The sequence below is a fragment of the Antedon bifida genome, chromosome 2 (genome assembly GCF_963402885.1).
Source record: "Antedon bifida chromosome 2, ecAntBifi1.1, whole genome shotgun sequence".
In the NCBI taxonomy this organism is placed as follows: Eukaryota; Metazoa; Echinodermata; class Crinoidea; order Comatulida; family Antedonidae; genus Antedon; species Antedon bifida.
In genome coordinates, this window is record NC_136227.1 from 7,611,809 (window position 1) to 7,629,177 (window position 17,369).

Consider the following 17,369-nt stretch of genomic DNA (forward strand, 5'->3'; position numbering starts at 1 on the left):
TCAACTGAGGTTCTTCCAATTGTTACTCGGGGTACCCGAGTCTAGGACTTGCTCATTTTCTCCTCCTCCTCCATCTGGACACTATTGAGTAAAAAGTGCGATTTATAAAGTACTACTCCTCCCTTATTCGTTGTAGTATTGAGCTGGGATTTGGCATGAATATACTACAGGGACATGTCCTCAAAGCTATAGATTTAATTTCAAACCGGATGCAGCTATATCATGTCTCGAAGATGGTACCGTATAGTCGTATTTGGTATCTACGTTATTGATGTGTGTGACGTTACATCCGGTCTTATGACGTCATTACAGCTTCTTTTGCTGTACCCCGAGTATCGCACATTCGTGCTTGTTTTTAATGGTCATGTTGCCTTCAACCGTGTTTGAAAGGGCCAAAATATGGTAGGTTTATCAAGGGATCATGTTAAAATTATCTACTGCAATTAATAATAATTAATAATACTTGCAATAATGTATGATTTTACTTTGAGGCAATCACTACAATAAACAGCATGTATCATGAAAAAAAGGTGGCTTGCTAACAATTTCATAAAAGGTAGAGAGTAAACAAAATGTAGTTACTGCAGTAACTGCAGTAGAATCATTTCCTGGTAGAAACAAAAGTTTCATCTTTACCTCCACTTCCAGCACTGCCTATACTGCCATTCCCAAAACTTGTATAACTGGCCGTGTCGAATGATGCGTAACCGCCGGCAACTTGTTGATAGCAAGGTGGCTGGCTGTTATAACTCATTTGAGATGCTGGGTAGGGGAGAGGAGGTGCGGGGGCCATGGGTACCCAGTGGGGTGGTGCGCCAGGCAAGGGGGCGAGCACATCTTGGTCAGCTTCCGAGTGCTCGTCACCTAATGATAGTGCTGCCATATCTACAAGAGAATGCAATATTATATTTAAATATATGTTTTTTGTTTTAAACTATATATTATATATATATATGTCTACTTTTTTTGTCAATCAATATTGAAACATGAACAATGGTGGTCTTATCAATAGGTCATTCGATACAGATAAACCTTATTTATTTAGTGGTAATAGCAGTAGTAGTAGTGGTTAAGGCTTTTTGACTATCATACAGAAAGACCCACAGTCCGCTCTGTAAGCGAGTACCTGGTTGAAAATACTAGGAAGGACAAGGCAAGAACTAGCCACCCTACAACATAATGCCAAGGCTTAGTACATAGAGCTCCAAATAGCTCATTTCCCTTCGTTCAAAATAAACACAGGACTCGCGTTTATCTTAACTTTATATACTTATAGCAAGTAGTGACTTGTAAAAATATGAGCTGCACATGGAAATAAATTCTCAAATGGGAATCACAACCAAGACTCTATCCTCTACATGATATTTAAAAATGTTTAATTTGGTATAAATAATATCAAAACCAAATTAAAATGAATTTGAAAAAAAGTTAAACTTACTTGAGCATAAATCACCAAAAACGTAATAGCACTGTTCTGAGAATGTAATCTTGTTAACTGTATGTTTTATATAATTCATCTTTAGCATATTGGTGGCGTATTTACGTGCGTCCCTCCTGTCTTGGAACCCTTCTACATGGTTAAACAACCATTCTACGACATCGGAACCTGTGTAATCGAAAAAGGTGACTAATTAACTATGAATTCTTCATGATTTCATTCATTCATTTTACACATAAAGTAACAAAAAAAAACATAAGAAAAAACCTTGTTTAATACAATCATCGCTTATGTGTAGAATCTCAAGTAAGCCAAAAAGAGCTTTAGGGCTGAGTTTCATTAGCTGAGACATTACAATGTACATGGTAAAACATGAAACAGATTTTTAGTTGAGTAGTCCTATAAATAGAAAAATTAAGATACAAATTTCATAGAAGCAAATTTATTAACTATATAATGAATATTGATGGCTTAAATATTTTTTGATTTAGTTAAGTTTCATTTTCTAATCCTATTCTTTTTTAGTAACACTTTATTGAGGCTTTCTAAGCCTAGAAATATGTTTTTTTGTTAATAATTTACAGTAGGTGTGTTATAAAACAAATAATGAACGTTTTATATTTGTGCAAAGGGGAAAATAATTTAAATTGGCGAAAGATGAAATGTGTCATATTAACCTTCTTAATTCATTTCACCTCATGAAATTATTTGCCCCATTGCACTCATAAACATTAATTATTTAAATACTAACCTATAAATGCACTTGGTATCTTGATTTTCAACCACATACGATCTCGGATATCTAAACCCGAATCTGGCGCAGCCATTGCACGTACTATGGACAGCATCGGTGTGTTGATAGTTAATGGTCCGATATCGTTGTAGCCTTTTGAAAAACAAACTTTAAACAAAAAATGAAAAAAATTGTTATTAAAAACACTGCAAGAGAAAGGTAGTATACAATAAATACATTAATAAAACTCTCAGAATACCAGACTTATTTTTAGCAAGATTGAATGAATTTTAATTAAAAAATCAGAAGCCATTATTTTATGCTATGTTTGGGTAACATAACAATTTCGTCTAAAGTTATTTCAATCTAACTTTAAAAAAATCAAAACTTTAAAAAATGTTCATACAATCTGGTATCTGTATTCTTAAAATTATTCTGATTACTGTATTTAAAATTGTTGAATAAAGAAGAACCAATCAATAATTTGCATACCTTTTTGCACAACAGCAAAAATAAATTGATTAACATGTTAAAATACATTTGATCTCAATGAACCCAATAACCTTTTCTATGTTATGGTATTAATTTTGTCATCAATAAAATGTGTTAACATGTCCTATAAATAATGCATATATAGGTAGATCAAAAGATCACTTCATAAATTTTCTAATGACATTTCTTCCACCATACAGGGAACTAACCATAACCAATTATTTTTGTCATAAATAATAAAATCACAAATAAATTTAGATGCCCTGTTAATATATAAGTCATAATTTATTGAAAAACATCTGTAATTGATAATAATAAATCAGGATTTCTTTAATACTAATAGATATATCATCATATCAGGGTGTGAAATTAGTAATTCTGTCTAAAAAAATGTCACTTACGATCTGACTCTGGAATGGAGCTAGTAATTGAAGAAGTAGCAGAGGTCATGGAGGTCATCGAGGGACTGATAGGACCTCCTCTTGAAGCTGCAGCTGCATATTCTAAAATAGATATTAAGAAAAAAATGTAAGGAACACAGGAATATGAAATATAGTCATATTAGTAATTGTGTGGTGTTACTGTTAACTCTCTCTCTCATTTTGTTGCACTTTTAGAAATAGTTTTCTGTTTTAGCCTACCTCACCAGCTAGCTTTGCTCTCACCAGTTGGCTTAGCTTTGCTCTCACCAGTTGGCTTAGCTTAGCTCTCACCAGTTGGCTTAGCTTAACTCTCACCAGCTAGCATAGCCTAGATCAATGGCTAGATTAGCCTAGCTAACCAACTAGCTTAGCTCTCACCAGTTGGCTTAGCTTAGCTCCCACTAGCTAGCTTAGCCTAGCTCCCACTAGCTAGCCTAGTCTAGCTCCCACTAGCTAACTTAGCCTAGCTCAATCGCTAGCTTCGTCTATGCAATAAAGTCAACTTACCTTTCATGGCATTTGTATGTGCCACCCACGCACCGGGGTCTATTGGCCGTACCGGTTCACCTACAGTAAAAGTAAAAGAAAATAATGGGTGTAATTTATATAGTTTAAAAACTCAATTAGATAACATTTTTCACATAAATGCTAATTATGAATTTTACCGTTTTGAGTCCTTGTCCAAGAAAACTTCTACCACAAGAACTATGGTTGAACCTGTGCCTATATAATTACGATTAGGTTTGCGTGCCGGTCTTTAACAATCGGCACTCGACTAGTAAATTATAACAACTTAACTTAACTTTATTCAAACATATTCCGCCAACAAAATTCTTATACTTACTTCTTGGTATTGTGAAGTAACCCTTTGGTGTAGGGTCCCAACACTTAGCAACAACCAGTCGTATAGGTCTAAATAAGAAGTAGAAATAATTTTCATAATTACATCAGGATTAACATAAGATCATTATAAACACTTCCACTTATATTTAAATACAGTAGAACACTTTCCCATAAAAGGAAGGAGGGGCAATATATGTTATAGCCAACCCTATTAAGAAGAAACTGTTATTAAAAATGGGACACTTTGTTGAGACCCAAAAGTGTCCACTGTATAACAAATTAACTATAAGACAATGAAAAATTACAATTATGATTTTCAACAAAATAAAATACAGTAACATTTATAACATTAATTTATTAATTGTATTAATTGTCGGACAAAAAGAACAACAGTTTATTAGTTTGACAAAAATATAGTAAGGAAAAACGAAATTAAAGAAGGTAGAGTATTAATAACAAATATGTTGATAACATTTACATTTTTCATGCTTAAAAAAAAAAAAACTTAATGCAACACAATCATCATCCACACTCATTTTACACATTACTGATAAAAAAAAACCATTAAAAAAACTTATTTCATATTTTAAAAATTAATCCTTTTAAATTTATACAATGTACATCCTAATGTTAACTTTCATTACTCAGAGTTGAGTTAATTTAGGTCGAGCAAACAATGTTCATATGCACATTTAAATATTATTGATACAAACTCAACCATCAATAAAATCCCTTTATGTTTACTGTTCTTGTGAAAATGCGAGAAGAACATTTAGTGTGAGTTTTATTATCTTCTCTCTTTTTGTATTTTTTCCCCTAAAAGATAGAAGACTAAATTGGACCTAATTTCTTCTGAATGCAAAAGGTTAAAAAGTTATTTATTGGTGAAAAAAATTGATATTTAAAATGAATACGTTTCAGGGATGCCACAAAAACGACAGAAAGTTTTCCGATCAGCAAAAAAATTACAGTTAATAACAATAACACAAATAATATTGGTTAACATGACACATTACAGATATGGCTATTAATATACAACTTAACAAAAAACATTGAAAACATTTTATGTAAAACAGAAATGCATTAATAATGTGCTGAATACAACAGTTGTGCAAAGAAGATAAATGTGCTTTGACTGAAAAAAATATTACAATACAAATGGTTATTACTATTGTTAAAACAAAATGTTGACTGCCAGGTCCTGTTTCTGTTGCAAAAAATAACCGTTAATAACCATTTGAATAAATTAACCCCAATTTCTTGGCAGCAGAAACAGAACAAATTTTCTTTCTTTTTTTTAAATGGTAGCGTGAAAATAACGTTTGGGATTTGGCATTTAAAATGTTATCGCTGTGCAACGTATGATTGCATTGCATTTTCGGTAAATGTTAACGGTTATTTGGGAGCAGAAATTTTGCACAATTACGGTAGTCCTAAACATTTTAGAAATAAACACTTTTCCGTGCTATGCAGCAGAAACACGCTCCTAAAGACTTGAGCCTTAAAAAGCAGTCAACAAGTTTCAACAAGAAACAACATTTAATACAAAAACAAAAATAAAATTAAATGGTTAGAAATGATACATCAAGGGGAGATACGAGCAGACATCAACTTGGCCATGTCACGGTTCACTGCTTTGGCCGACTCACCCAGGTTTTTGGACCGCTTCCCGTAACACTCGTACTGCATCGTCATTACTCAAATTTTCAAAGCTATGTTCGTTGACCTGTGAAGAATATAGGATTGTGGGAAAAATTTAAAATATGTTCAGAATAGTAAATTTATGGCGCAATAACTTACCCGGGTTTATGCACGGTTTCTCGTAAAACGCGTACAGCATCATCATTACTCAGATTTTCAAAACTAACTTCATTTACCTATTAAAAAAATATTGTTAAACAACACACATAATTAAAATCAGCATTATACAGAAATACATATTTCTTGTATAAAAAGTAAATGTTTCATTGATGCCGTATTACGGATTTGAACCACAACACAAAATCAAGTACACATACATAGGGAGCTTTCGCTTTGCAACGACCGAACTATATCATTTGAATTGATGTGTCATCGGTCGTTGTCTCGATTCCATTCTGTACTAGGTAAAACTAACTGTAGCATCCTATGTTTTTTTCATTATTAAATTAATGGGGGACAAAGGAAAGAAGCTGTAATTAAGGTTAGGCAATTTTTGCATTGTGATACTTCAAAAAATTAAATGTATAATACCTGTAATATCATGTCACCTGGTTCTATTTTCCCATCTGCAGCCACTGCACCACTAAAAGAAAAAAATAGAGAAGATTGATAACTTTATACATTGTGTCAAAAAATCGGTTTTTAATTCGACGACAATCTCAAAAAGGTACATTTACTATTGTCACTTTAATCTATGACTATTGATACTTTTATGCTTGATAACTATTTGTACACTATATCTTTTATGACTATTTATACATTTATGCTTGACGTCTATTGGTACTTTTATCCAAGATCCTTTGCAATTATTGGTACTTTTCTTCTTGATGTCAATTGGTACTTACCCTTTCATTATAGACCCTACATATATTCCACCATCTCCACCCTTGTTACTCTGACCAACTATGCTGATACCAAGAAAATTTATCTTATCTGGGGAAAAAATTGTAAAAAATATTAAGATAATATTTAGAAATATAGAAATATATCATCAAAAAACCATGAAATATTGCTATTTAAAGCTAAACGAATGCCTCCTACAATACATTTTTTTGTTAACATTTTATTTTCTATTTAATCATGTAATGTTTAAGAATTGTCAATACAAATTTGAATAACTGTCTTATTATATTTGGAAATTAGGAGAGAATTATTATACTATAGTGATCTCTATGGACAAACATCACACAAGATTCTTAAGTCTTTCGGAGTTGGTAAAAAAGCACACATTATTCTGACATCACAAGTATTGGAAAGCACATCCACAAATAAAAATATGTTTACATCAAAAACATTGAAACCTTGAATACTATTTAAAAATCTACAACAAAATAAATTTACTATAAATTTACACAAATTTTCAGTAAGTACTAAAATATTTTTAGTTTTACTTAGCCAACAACATACATACCAAGATTTAACGTAACTGTAATGATATTTAGAGACATCGTAGAATCCGTAATACTACTGAACGATGATGCCTGTGGGAGGAAGATAAAGATACATATTAGTGGACAAGTAAGTCGACTAATGCATGTTTTCGACATTAAATTGCGCTATTAATACCGCCTAGCTCTTGCTAATACAACACAGTGTAGTTATTATAGCCGCGACTTCCTTAGAGCAGAATACAAGCTAAGATGGATGGAGTCCATTATAGGTGAGTGGATGGGTGAATGATTGCAGGTAGATCGAGGATGAATGTAGATGAAAGGTAAATAAATAAATGAGTAGAAGAATGAATATTGGTTGATGGAAAAATAAATGGATGAAAATTAAATAAATAGAGTAGGAAAAGCAGAAAATAAATTCATGAATGAAGATACATTAATAAAGGATCACTACACAAAAAAATGATGGCAAAGAAAGATTAAAAATTGGATGAAGGTTGGAATGAATGAAGAATAGATGAATGAAATGAGATTGAGAGACTTTAAAAAATTAATAAACTAATTAAAATATAATTTATTTCTAGTCTATCAGTCAAAATTTTACTATAGGCTTCTAGGGTGGTCACTGTTAGGAAGATTGGTGTCCTGCCCACCACCATCTAGAACAATTACCTCCAATCAAGAACTCTACAAAATAAAACCTATTTTTACAGAAACCAGAATTCACTCTCGAACCTGGATACAATACCAATAGATAACACCACCTGGATTTCAAACTTCAATGAAACTATGCAAATTAGCCTTCAGATACTGTCCAATCACATCAGTCTAGACCAAAACCTTTCACTTGTATTTAAATAGTATTCTAAAAAACCAAGACTTTACCACACTTCTTGAGCATGTGTCTTTAAACACTGTATTAGGTAGGGACACAGTTCAAAATGTAGGGGATAACCAAACAGTATTTGAAATACTTGTCGTGTATGACATTTCAGATAGGAACGACACTATAAACATTACTACAACATGTGATAATTCTTGTTCAGAATCATGTGATTTATTAACTCAAACCGCATACCATTACAACATAACATTTATGTTAGCATTGTAATGGCTATAAATTTTAATAATGTTCTTTCAGCATTAAGTATTAAGTTATGATAAGTTATGATATGATGTACAGTGTCAGTTATAATAATTTTTGTTTTATAGTTTTAAAACAGCAGAAAACGTTTGAGGCATAATGAACAAGCAGCTCATGAAAATAGGTACAGTATACAATAAAATGTTGACGCGTGTCCTTTTTGTAAATGAACTCAAAGATGCAAGCTAAATAAAAGAGATGTTCTGAAAACATACTAATTAAATTAAACATTAAAAATACTAAAAACTATTAACTAAACACTAACTAAAACTAACTAGCCTAAAACTAACTAAATAACTGACTGACTAAACTAACTAACTAACCAAACAAAATATTTTACTAAACTAACTACCTTAAAACATCTAGTAGACTATATAAAGTACCTTAACACAACTAAACTACAGTAACTAAAACTAACTGACTAAAATAACTAAAGCGTAAAAACTGTATTAATTTTAGTCTGTTTATGATTGAAAGAGAAAAAAGAATTGATAATATCATTACCAAAATTAAGGAATAGTATTTTATATTTACCCTGTGGATATTTTTCTGTGGACGTCTTTTTGGCCTGACCCTCCTCTTGGTCCGTTTTCCCATCAGCCGCCGACTGCTCTCTGCTGTTGTGCTACTAAATCTGAAAAATAAAATATAAATCCTCTTCAAAACAAGATAATATAACACCCTCATAAATAAGTCAGATGCAAGTATAGTAAAACTTTCCATTAAGGGGACACCTTCAAAACCTATATAGTGTTCCATAGGGGTGTCCCAATTTGATTTTGGTCACGGCGTTTTTTAAACCAATCAGTTTAAAACAGAAACATTATACTATAGATAGATATATTTCAAGAGGAATAATAATATAATCATAATTATATAGATTTAACTATCATATCATGTAACATAAACATTCCTGACATAGTGTAACTATATGTGACCTCCGAGATACATGTCACATGGCTTGAGACTATGTCACATGTCACTCAACCAGACTTAACTTAAAGAAAACAAAAGCTGTTCATCCCTTTGGCTATCATCATCTGTTTAGAGGATCCATTAGAGAACGATTTCAGATGGAGAATAAAATTGGATAGGAAAATAAATATAGGTTTAGATCATTAATGGCTATAGTGGATGTCTAATCACTTTGTATTGTTTCCAAATAATCGATCAATAATTAGCTGATTTTTGATGGGAGAAAATGATACAAAAGTCCTGCATTTATAGTTTAATGGCCTGAAAAATCTCCCAAATGGTTTCAGTACTGTGGTGTTTCAAAACAAAGACAAAGATGATGTGTTAAGCTCTGTCAAACTTTATGTGACAAAAAAATGTGATGTGCCCATATATGGACGTGTCATATCACTACCATATTTAAGTATATCATTACCATATTTGGGCACATCATACCTTTTTTGTCAAACTAGTTTGATAGTGTAGACAGAACTTTACAGTTACCCCACATTGTTAAAAACGTTTTGGCAGTTGAGAACAAAAAAAACCCTATTTTTTAAATTGTTTTTCAAATCATTTTTTTGTGACAAATCATTTCTGGGTAAAAAAAGTTCCTTCTTTAATAAAAATTGAACAATACAGTAGAAGCATCAGTGTGCATGTAGTTCTCATCGGCAACCAAACAACCACCATATTTTGCATATTCTCTATTGATGCTTTTTTTTTTTCAAAGTTAATATTAAACTTTATGTATTTTTGTTTTATTCAAATGCTATTTAAAAAACTAAGCTTATCATTGATCAATTCATCTCAACTTTATTTACTACAGACAGTATTGAACTCTGGGTGCCATGAAATAACAAAAAGCAATATTTTTGTATTACATTAATGCAATTTACAATTTTAGTTTCAATGCATCCCCCTAGGGTAGGATAAGCCTAGATGTTGTACTGCAGCTTTTCACCCAGTGCATCAGGCACCATCAAGTCAAGTATCACCTCAGGGCTAGCCTGAACTTCTCTCCTGGGAGAAACAGAAGCCTAGGCTATTATAGATCTTTTACCCAGTATTTATTTTAAGCATGTTGGTTGTACTCAAACCCTTAAGTTACTTATTGTCTTATTGTATGTTGTACTCGAACCCCCTAAGTTACTCATTGTCTTATTGTATGTTTTTCTGTTTACAATACAATTCTTGTGTGTGTTCTTTTAAGATTGGTGAAAACCGCAGAATTTCATTGTTAGATGTAGGGTGTTTAGGCAAGTGACACACTTTTAAAATCAACAGTGAATTATATCTGCATTGGATTTATGAAGATGTACGAGGGAAGTACGAAAGAAATGTATTCAGCATAAAAATATACTCTACTTCTAAAGGCAAACATACTAAATTTACTGACTGTTAACAAAGTGAATATAACAAACTGCATGCTTACTGTTACTGTAAAAATAATCAAAACTCGCAATAAATTTTCATTGTATTTGCAAAGGTTTACATAGTGTATATTTATGAGAAGGAATTTAGAGCACTGTAGAATCCCTATTGAGGGGACACCTCTAGGACTCAACAAAGTGTAGGTGTCCCTTTCATATACAATACACATGTCTACACCTACAGTACATGTCTACCTTTTGCACAATAAATTAAATAATAATCTCCTTCGAATAGTTGAAAATAAAATTAAAATTAAAATGCTTAGATATTATTACGAACTATTAAATTAATATTTAGCATCTTCGGCAGAAAATGAGAATGTAATGTATTCAGGGGGAAAAAAATGAAAAATATGAATAAATAAGATGACATTGACACACCATTCGCAGATTAACAGCAGTAAACTAAAAACCACTGAAATCAAGACTTATTTAATCAGTGATACCATCTTCTTATTAAATGGTATACAGTACCATAAAAATGAATTTAACAAAGTTTTAACAAAATGTTTAATAGTGTGGTGTCTTTAACCCTTCGAATAATCAATGTTGGAACAGCATTATATATTGACAGTAAATAAATACATTAAATTTCTGTGAATAGAGGGTACTTCTAGAGGTGTGAATGGATCCTAAACAAACATCTTTAGTCAAAGGGTGGAGATTTAGGTTCAGTAAACTTAACTCACGGTTTATAGCAAAAATAAGAAACACTTAATTAACCTAAAATAACGAACATCTGACTACTGTAGTTGTTTTAAAATGAAACAGAAACTCGATCTTGAATGAAGTGACATATAGTACATACTGTACACTCTTTCAATATCAACAATTTCCTGGAAAGTGGGCTTTCTAAATATAAACAACTTGCCCGAAAGTGGACTCTCTAAATACTAACAACTTGCCCGAAAGTGGACTCTCTAAATACCAACAACTTGCCCGAAAGTGGACTCTCTAAATACTAACAACTTGCCCGAAAGTGGACTCTCTAAATACTAACAACTTGCCCTAAAGTGGACTCTCTAAATACCAACAACTTGCCCTAAAGTGGACTCTCTAAATACCAACAACTTGCCCGAAAGTGGACTCTCTAAATACCAACAACTTGCCCTAAAGTGGACTCTCTAAATACCAACAACTTGCCCTAAAGTGGACTCTCTAAATACCAACAACTTGCCCTAAAGTACTGTAGACTCTCTAAATACATACAACTTGCCCAAAAGTGGAGTATCTAAATACCAACAACTTTACTTTAACTAGACTTCTTGAATACATCAATAATTTAAAAACCAGATCAACATCAACTCCGAAACTAAACTCTTTGAATACCAAAAAAACTCACCTGAACTGGACTCCTTGAATCGTTTCAAGAAAGTGGAAAGTTTTAATAAAGAAGCCCAGTAGTAAAATTATAAATAACCAATTTTTAATTAAATTACACTATGTAGAACTACTGTTTTACAATTATTATTTGTCATATCACTGGCAAATAAGACACAAATTTGAAACCATTATCAAAATACTGAATACGCACAAGCGGATGGCTAAATATGCCTTTCTTGTAAAACTACAAACTACTCAGTATAAACGAATATGACATCGTAAAATTCATCGTTGCCATGGAAACTTGCCAAACGGAAAATACTAATGAAATTCAGTCCTACCTGACAATTAATAAACGTCGAATTTGATTGTTAATTACGAAAACGTGAAGAGAATTTCAAAGAAACATCAGTGTTAAAACTGAAATCTGTCAACTCTTGTGCGATAGATGAATTCACTCTTAAACCAGCCCTCCAAATAAACAATGGATTAGACAGCGACGACTATCTCTATAAAATGTATTCAAACTTGGGTCAAGAACAGGCTAAGCATAGTATTAAAGCCTCATCACTGCCGCGTACTGAATAATAATGACATCGTTTAAAAATAGGACATCTTTATTATTATCGAGTCCTTTATATTTAAATTGTATCATGTAACTATCAATTCTACCACATCGTTTTAAAGTAATCAAAATCATTCAGTAAAATATCAATATAATTATGAAAGGGACATGGTTATATACAGTAGTTTTTAAAGACACAAAAATTAAGTATCATATATTAAAAATATCATTTATTGTTTTATCAGGTTGAAAGGAAGTTCTCACCTCCTCAAAAACCCCCACACCTCCCCACTCCCTGTATTTTGAAGGGTTGCTGAATAAATTATAAAAAATATAGTTTTGTTATTTATATTGCAATGTAATTTAAACACACGTCATATGTCAAACTTCTTCTTCATCTTTCATGTAATTAAAAACCCTTTTAATTAATTTTACTACAAATAGTACAAAATTGTCACTTCTACGATAGTGTTTAATTTGCAACCATACCGTTATAGCACCCTCTATGTTTGCTTAACACACAAACAAGACATGCCATTAGCAGTTGCAATTATTGACTAAAGTAAAGTCCCATTTTGGGTGAGATAAATACTCAAATTTCTTCAAAGCACTTGACAAAAGCCTTGTGTGCCCAAATTTTAGCATTTTCATGGCATGGGATTTTCAATGGGTCATATACGGGACAATTAAAACCAAAATGGTAATTCCAAACTGCATTTTATGTGGTGTTTTGTAAAATGTTGATTTCTGTGTAATTGCTGAAGCAATTGCTTATGTGTGCCACAAAATATGACAAAACAGAAGACACTACATCTGTACGTGAGCTTGTTTTAACTACGACCTCTCAGAATTGAGGCAGCAGATGTTTGCTGGATGATTATGATGTCAGCACCAAACCTGTTTCAACTAACTCTGGTGTTTAATGACAGAAATGCATTACCAACTGCTTTTGCACCTACAGTTCAGTTAGCGATTACCAAAACACTGTAGTTGAGGACATAGCTAGCATTTTACGATATTTTAATATAGATTTAATGTTTGTTTAATGATTCAAATATGAAACAACATCAAGAGTGATCGATGGCGATAGTAAGTAAGCTTGACCGACTTTTCGACATCATTATTTGTAAAACAAGTATCACAATAAATCTCAGAATTAATGAGTATTGGATTAGTTCTCGATCACTTCATCAAATTCCATGAAACCAGGGAAGAATTCGTTAAAAAAACATTTTTTTTGTTAAAGTTTCAAACATCATTTAACCTGATTCTAGAATCTTCTGAAAAGGTAGATCTCGGGCAGAGCTTTTACAGAGAAGATTATTAATAATCACTTAGTTTACTTTGAAAAATCAAATCTTTATGATTTCCAGATGTTGAAAAAAAGTTAATAAGTTGACAAAATATCTACTAAAGCTCTGTCTACACATGACAACAAAAATGTGATGTGCCCACATATGGTAGTGATATGCCCAGATATGGTAGTGATATTAAATTACCATGTCCATATACATGGGCACATCACACTTTTTTTTGTCACATAAAGTTTGATATTGATTGTTTTAACTAGTTTTAAATCTTCATTCATGTAGGCATTGACTTTGTATAAAAACGCAACAGTATTGCCAGAAAAAAATCTTTATAATCGTAGTTAATGAAATTTGGATCATCATTAATATGAAACATTAAAAAAACATTGTGCATTTTTTTTTTTCAAAATAATTAAAAATGACATTTTCTGCACAAACACATGTTATGGCAATTATTTACGATAAACATAAATTCAAACTTCTAATCAGATTTGCTCTACCTGTAGTCTGTACAGTAAGTAAATCTCCCAATTCCATGTTCTAAAAAACTAATTGAACGAACGAAATGGTAATATTCATTAAATTGAATATTATGGTTGGGTTGTCCCATACATTATCAATAAATCAGATGCTAGGCTTAGTTAACTAAACTGCAAAGTAGATTAAATTTATAATCTAAAAATTCTTCTTCTTATTGAACTTGCACCCTAGACCTACATCCAGAAATTGTAATGTCAAAATCAATTTTAGGACTCAAGGATAAAATAGTACATACACATAGTACATTCATAGAGAAATAAAACATTCAATATACTTAATAATTCTATATGGTAGGGGATAAAACCATGGGGGAATATAATGCATCCATGATAAAACCATTTTATCTGAAGAAGTGCACTATGATTATAGTTAATGACTTTGAAAATAGAACAACGTAATTTAGATTTATAAAGCAAAAAATGAGGGAAAAACCATTAGAATGGAAATCAGTGAATATGTCATAATTTCAAAATGATCATTATGACTTTTTCTATGAAACATTTCTGGAAATGAAAAATCACAAGTACAACATTATTTGTCATTATACAACATTTTTTTTTAACAAATTAAAAAAACAAATGTACCAATAACATCTTAACATTTACAGATTATGTTTGCAAATTTATAATTTAACTAGACAAATAAATCAAAATTAGTTTCTCACCAGTCTTCATCCAAATCAGAAACATGTCTACTTTAGGCCTCACACAATGTGATTGTTGAAAATATTCAGATAGAACATGCCCCTCAGAAACCACATCCGGGCTCCCAACTGAGTGCAAAATGCGAGTGCCTAGAAACTATCATAGCCTAACAGAGAACATGTTTTACTGACGCCAACTCACTTGAATGTATTTTTCCTCCAGAAAAAAACGTTTAATTGTGGTGATTCTCCGCAATAAATCAAAGTAAATAACTGTTAAGTGGACATTTTGTGAATCTAGTAATGTTTGTTTTTGACAAATTATAAAATGTTGAATTAATGTCTAGATAGAAAAGTATATTTTAATTAAAGAACACTGGCTACCTGTATATTTGACCCCTCAATTTAACAAATATTTTGTTTGAAATTACCAAGATATTTAGTTTTTGGATGAAATGTCAAAATGATAATACTATAGTATTACTGTATGTTTTTAAATGTTGAGAGATATTTAATACATAATAAAATTTTGCATATTATTTGTTTGATTCACAAAGCAAGAGAGTGGTGTTGTACTGTTGTGTGATTGTGGCTTTCTGACTGACTGGCATTCAATAGCCTTTGCTCTACCACTGTCATCATTTTCTTTTTGTATCATTGCTCTCCTCATGAGAACAAGGGCTTGTTGATTTATCCGGGTAAGCTAGGCACAAAATAGACTAAAGTGCTATGATGAATGATGTATGTTTATGTAAACGAAATTGTTTAAAAAAAAATTTTCACTAATAATTTAGATAGAGTAACATAGAATATCATTATTGTTGGTAAGCCAAAATGACATAATAATGTTTCAATATACATTATAATGATCCATGGATTAAATTTCTAAAAATTGCAAAAAAAAACTCATCATCATTATAAATCATACACATAAATTGATATAAACAATATTAAAGTAACTTCCTGTCTAGAGTGTGATTGACAGCCAGACTGATCACATGACGCATGATTGACAGTTCATCACTCATTAATGGTGAATCCTAATGAGAGCCAAACTCAATTAATGAATGCAATCAACATCATAATGTAAACTGCCACTGTCAAAACCACTTTAAAATCTAACAATGAGATAATGGTATAAAAATAAGTCTGTTTTTAACTGCATATTGTCTTACAATTTTGTAAAAACTGTATTTAGATAAAAATGTCTTCTCCATCTTTAAATTAGGAAGATAGATGAAAATGTCTCGGGTGTCTTTTTTAGGAAAAGGGAAATAATTAAATTACTCCATATTTTACATTAACCCACTTCTCATTTTACAAATATTACCAAAAAAGTTATGCCTATTTTAATTTGTTTTTCCATGGCAAACTGGGTCTCAGATAAAATTGTTAAAAGATCTGTTCATTATTTTGATATTAATACATCAATTTATTGTATAAACTGAATCTCTATATAAACCGGGATATTACGTTCCTTTCTATTGTAAAGTGAATGTTGCCATGTATATTTTCATATCTTATATTTTTCTTAAAGTATTATAACAGTATTCAATTCTATGCCACAGCTTTAAATGCCATGTGCAGGCAAAAAAATGTCTATTGATCATACATTCCAATAATCTATAGCTTCCCATGTGTTTCATAATTTTTGGGATTTTATTTGTGTTACACAGTACACATACAGTTTACTATTCTAACTGTTTGAAAGATTTAAATATACTGTAATTATTAATTTCCGTTGCCAATTAGTAACCAACCGATTTAAATTAATATTTAATTTCAATTTCCATCTACTGTATAATTTTATACAATTAGATTTAATAACCTAACATAAGAACAAGATGAATAAATTGTTTAAATATATCTCATTTTTCTCAATAACTATTTTTTTTATAAATTAATGTAATCTATTTTGGCTAACATTCAATTTAGACTATTCCATTATATTTTTAGGGACAATAGCAATGTTATCAAAAATAAATTTTGGGATTTTTAATGTCAATATAGTGGAGTATGCTGAACATTCAATTTATAGCTGGTGTCTAATGGCCAATGACCGGTAAATGCCTAACGGTCAGCCTGAAGAGAACAGGCCCATTATCAAGCAATTTTTCACAGAAAATGTCATAATTGTAACTATTGCTGGCCAGTAAAATTGACTTGGGGCATGTACTGTAATAAATCCGGTTTACTGGCTTGATGGGCCACTAACATAAAATTCAATCCTGAAATTTGTTAAAATTATCATCAAATAAAACAATGTTAGGTTTAAAAGGGTCAGCAAATTCTATGTCAACGCCTGTCCGGATAGTTTGACGCGACGTGAAGAAAATTACAAAATCGTGTTAATTAACACATTGCATCAGCAAGCAATCACAAATATCAGATTTACAAATTAAATTTTGAAAAAATGTAATTACATAATTTTTTTTTC

General features: G+C 31.3%; 1 protein-coding gene across 4 annotated transcripts in view; it reads right to left on the reverse strand.

Annotated features, from left to right (window-relative positions):
• Positions 1–17,369, reverse strand: part of LOC144836084 (segment polarity protein dishevelled homolog DVL-3-like) — a 65,669-nt gene that overhangs the window by 4,459 nt on the left and 43,841 nt on the right. For 3 of the 4 annotated variants that reach the window (XM_078691270.1, XM_078691267.1, XM_078691271.1), the window contains 11 exons: positions 8,699–8,798; positions 7,041–7,110; positions 6,475–6,562; positions 6,161–6,212; positions 5,729–5,805; positions 3,930–3,997; positions 3,593–3,652; positions 3,065–3,166; positions 2,190–2,339; positions 1,439–1,606; positions 637–885 (listed from right to left, as the gene is read on the reverse strand). In XM_078691270.1, coding sequence (XP_078547396.1) covers positions 637–885; positions 1,439–1,606; positions 2,190–2,339; positions 3,065–3,166; positions 3,593–3,652; positions 3,930–3,997; positions 5,729–5,805; positions 6,161–6,212; positions 6,475–6,562; positions 7,041–7,110; positions 8,699–8,798 — 1,184 coding nt within the window. Of the gene's footprint in view, positions 1–636; positions 886–1,438; positions 1,607–2,189; positions 2,340–3,064; positions 3,167–3,592; positions 3,653–3,929; positions 3,998–5,577; positions 5,655–5,728; positions 5,806–6,160; positions 6,213–6,474; positions 6,563–7,040; positions 7,111–8,698; positions 8,799–17,369 lie in introns of all 4 variants that reach the window. The other variant, XM_078691268.1, reaches the window with a different exon arrangement.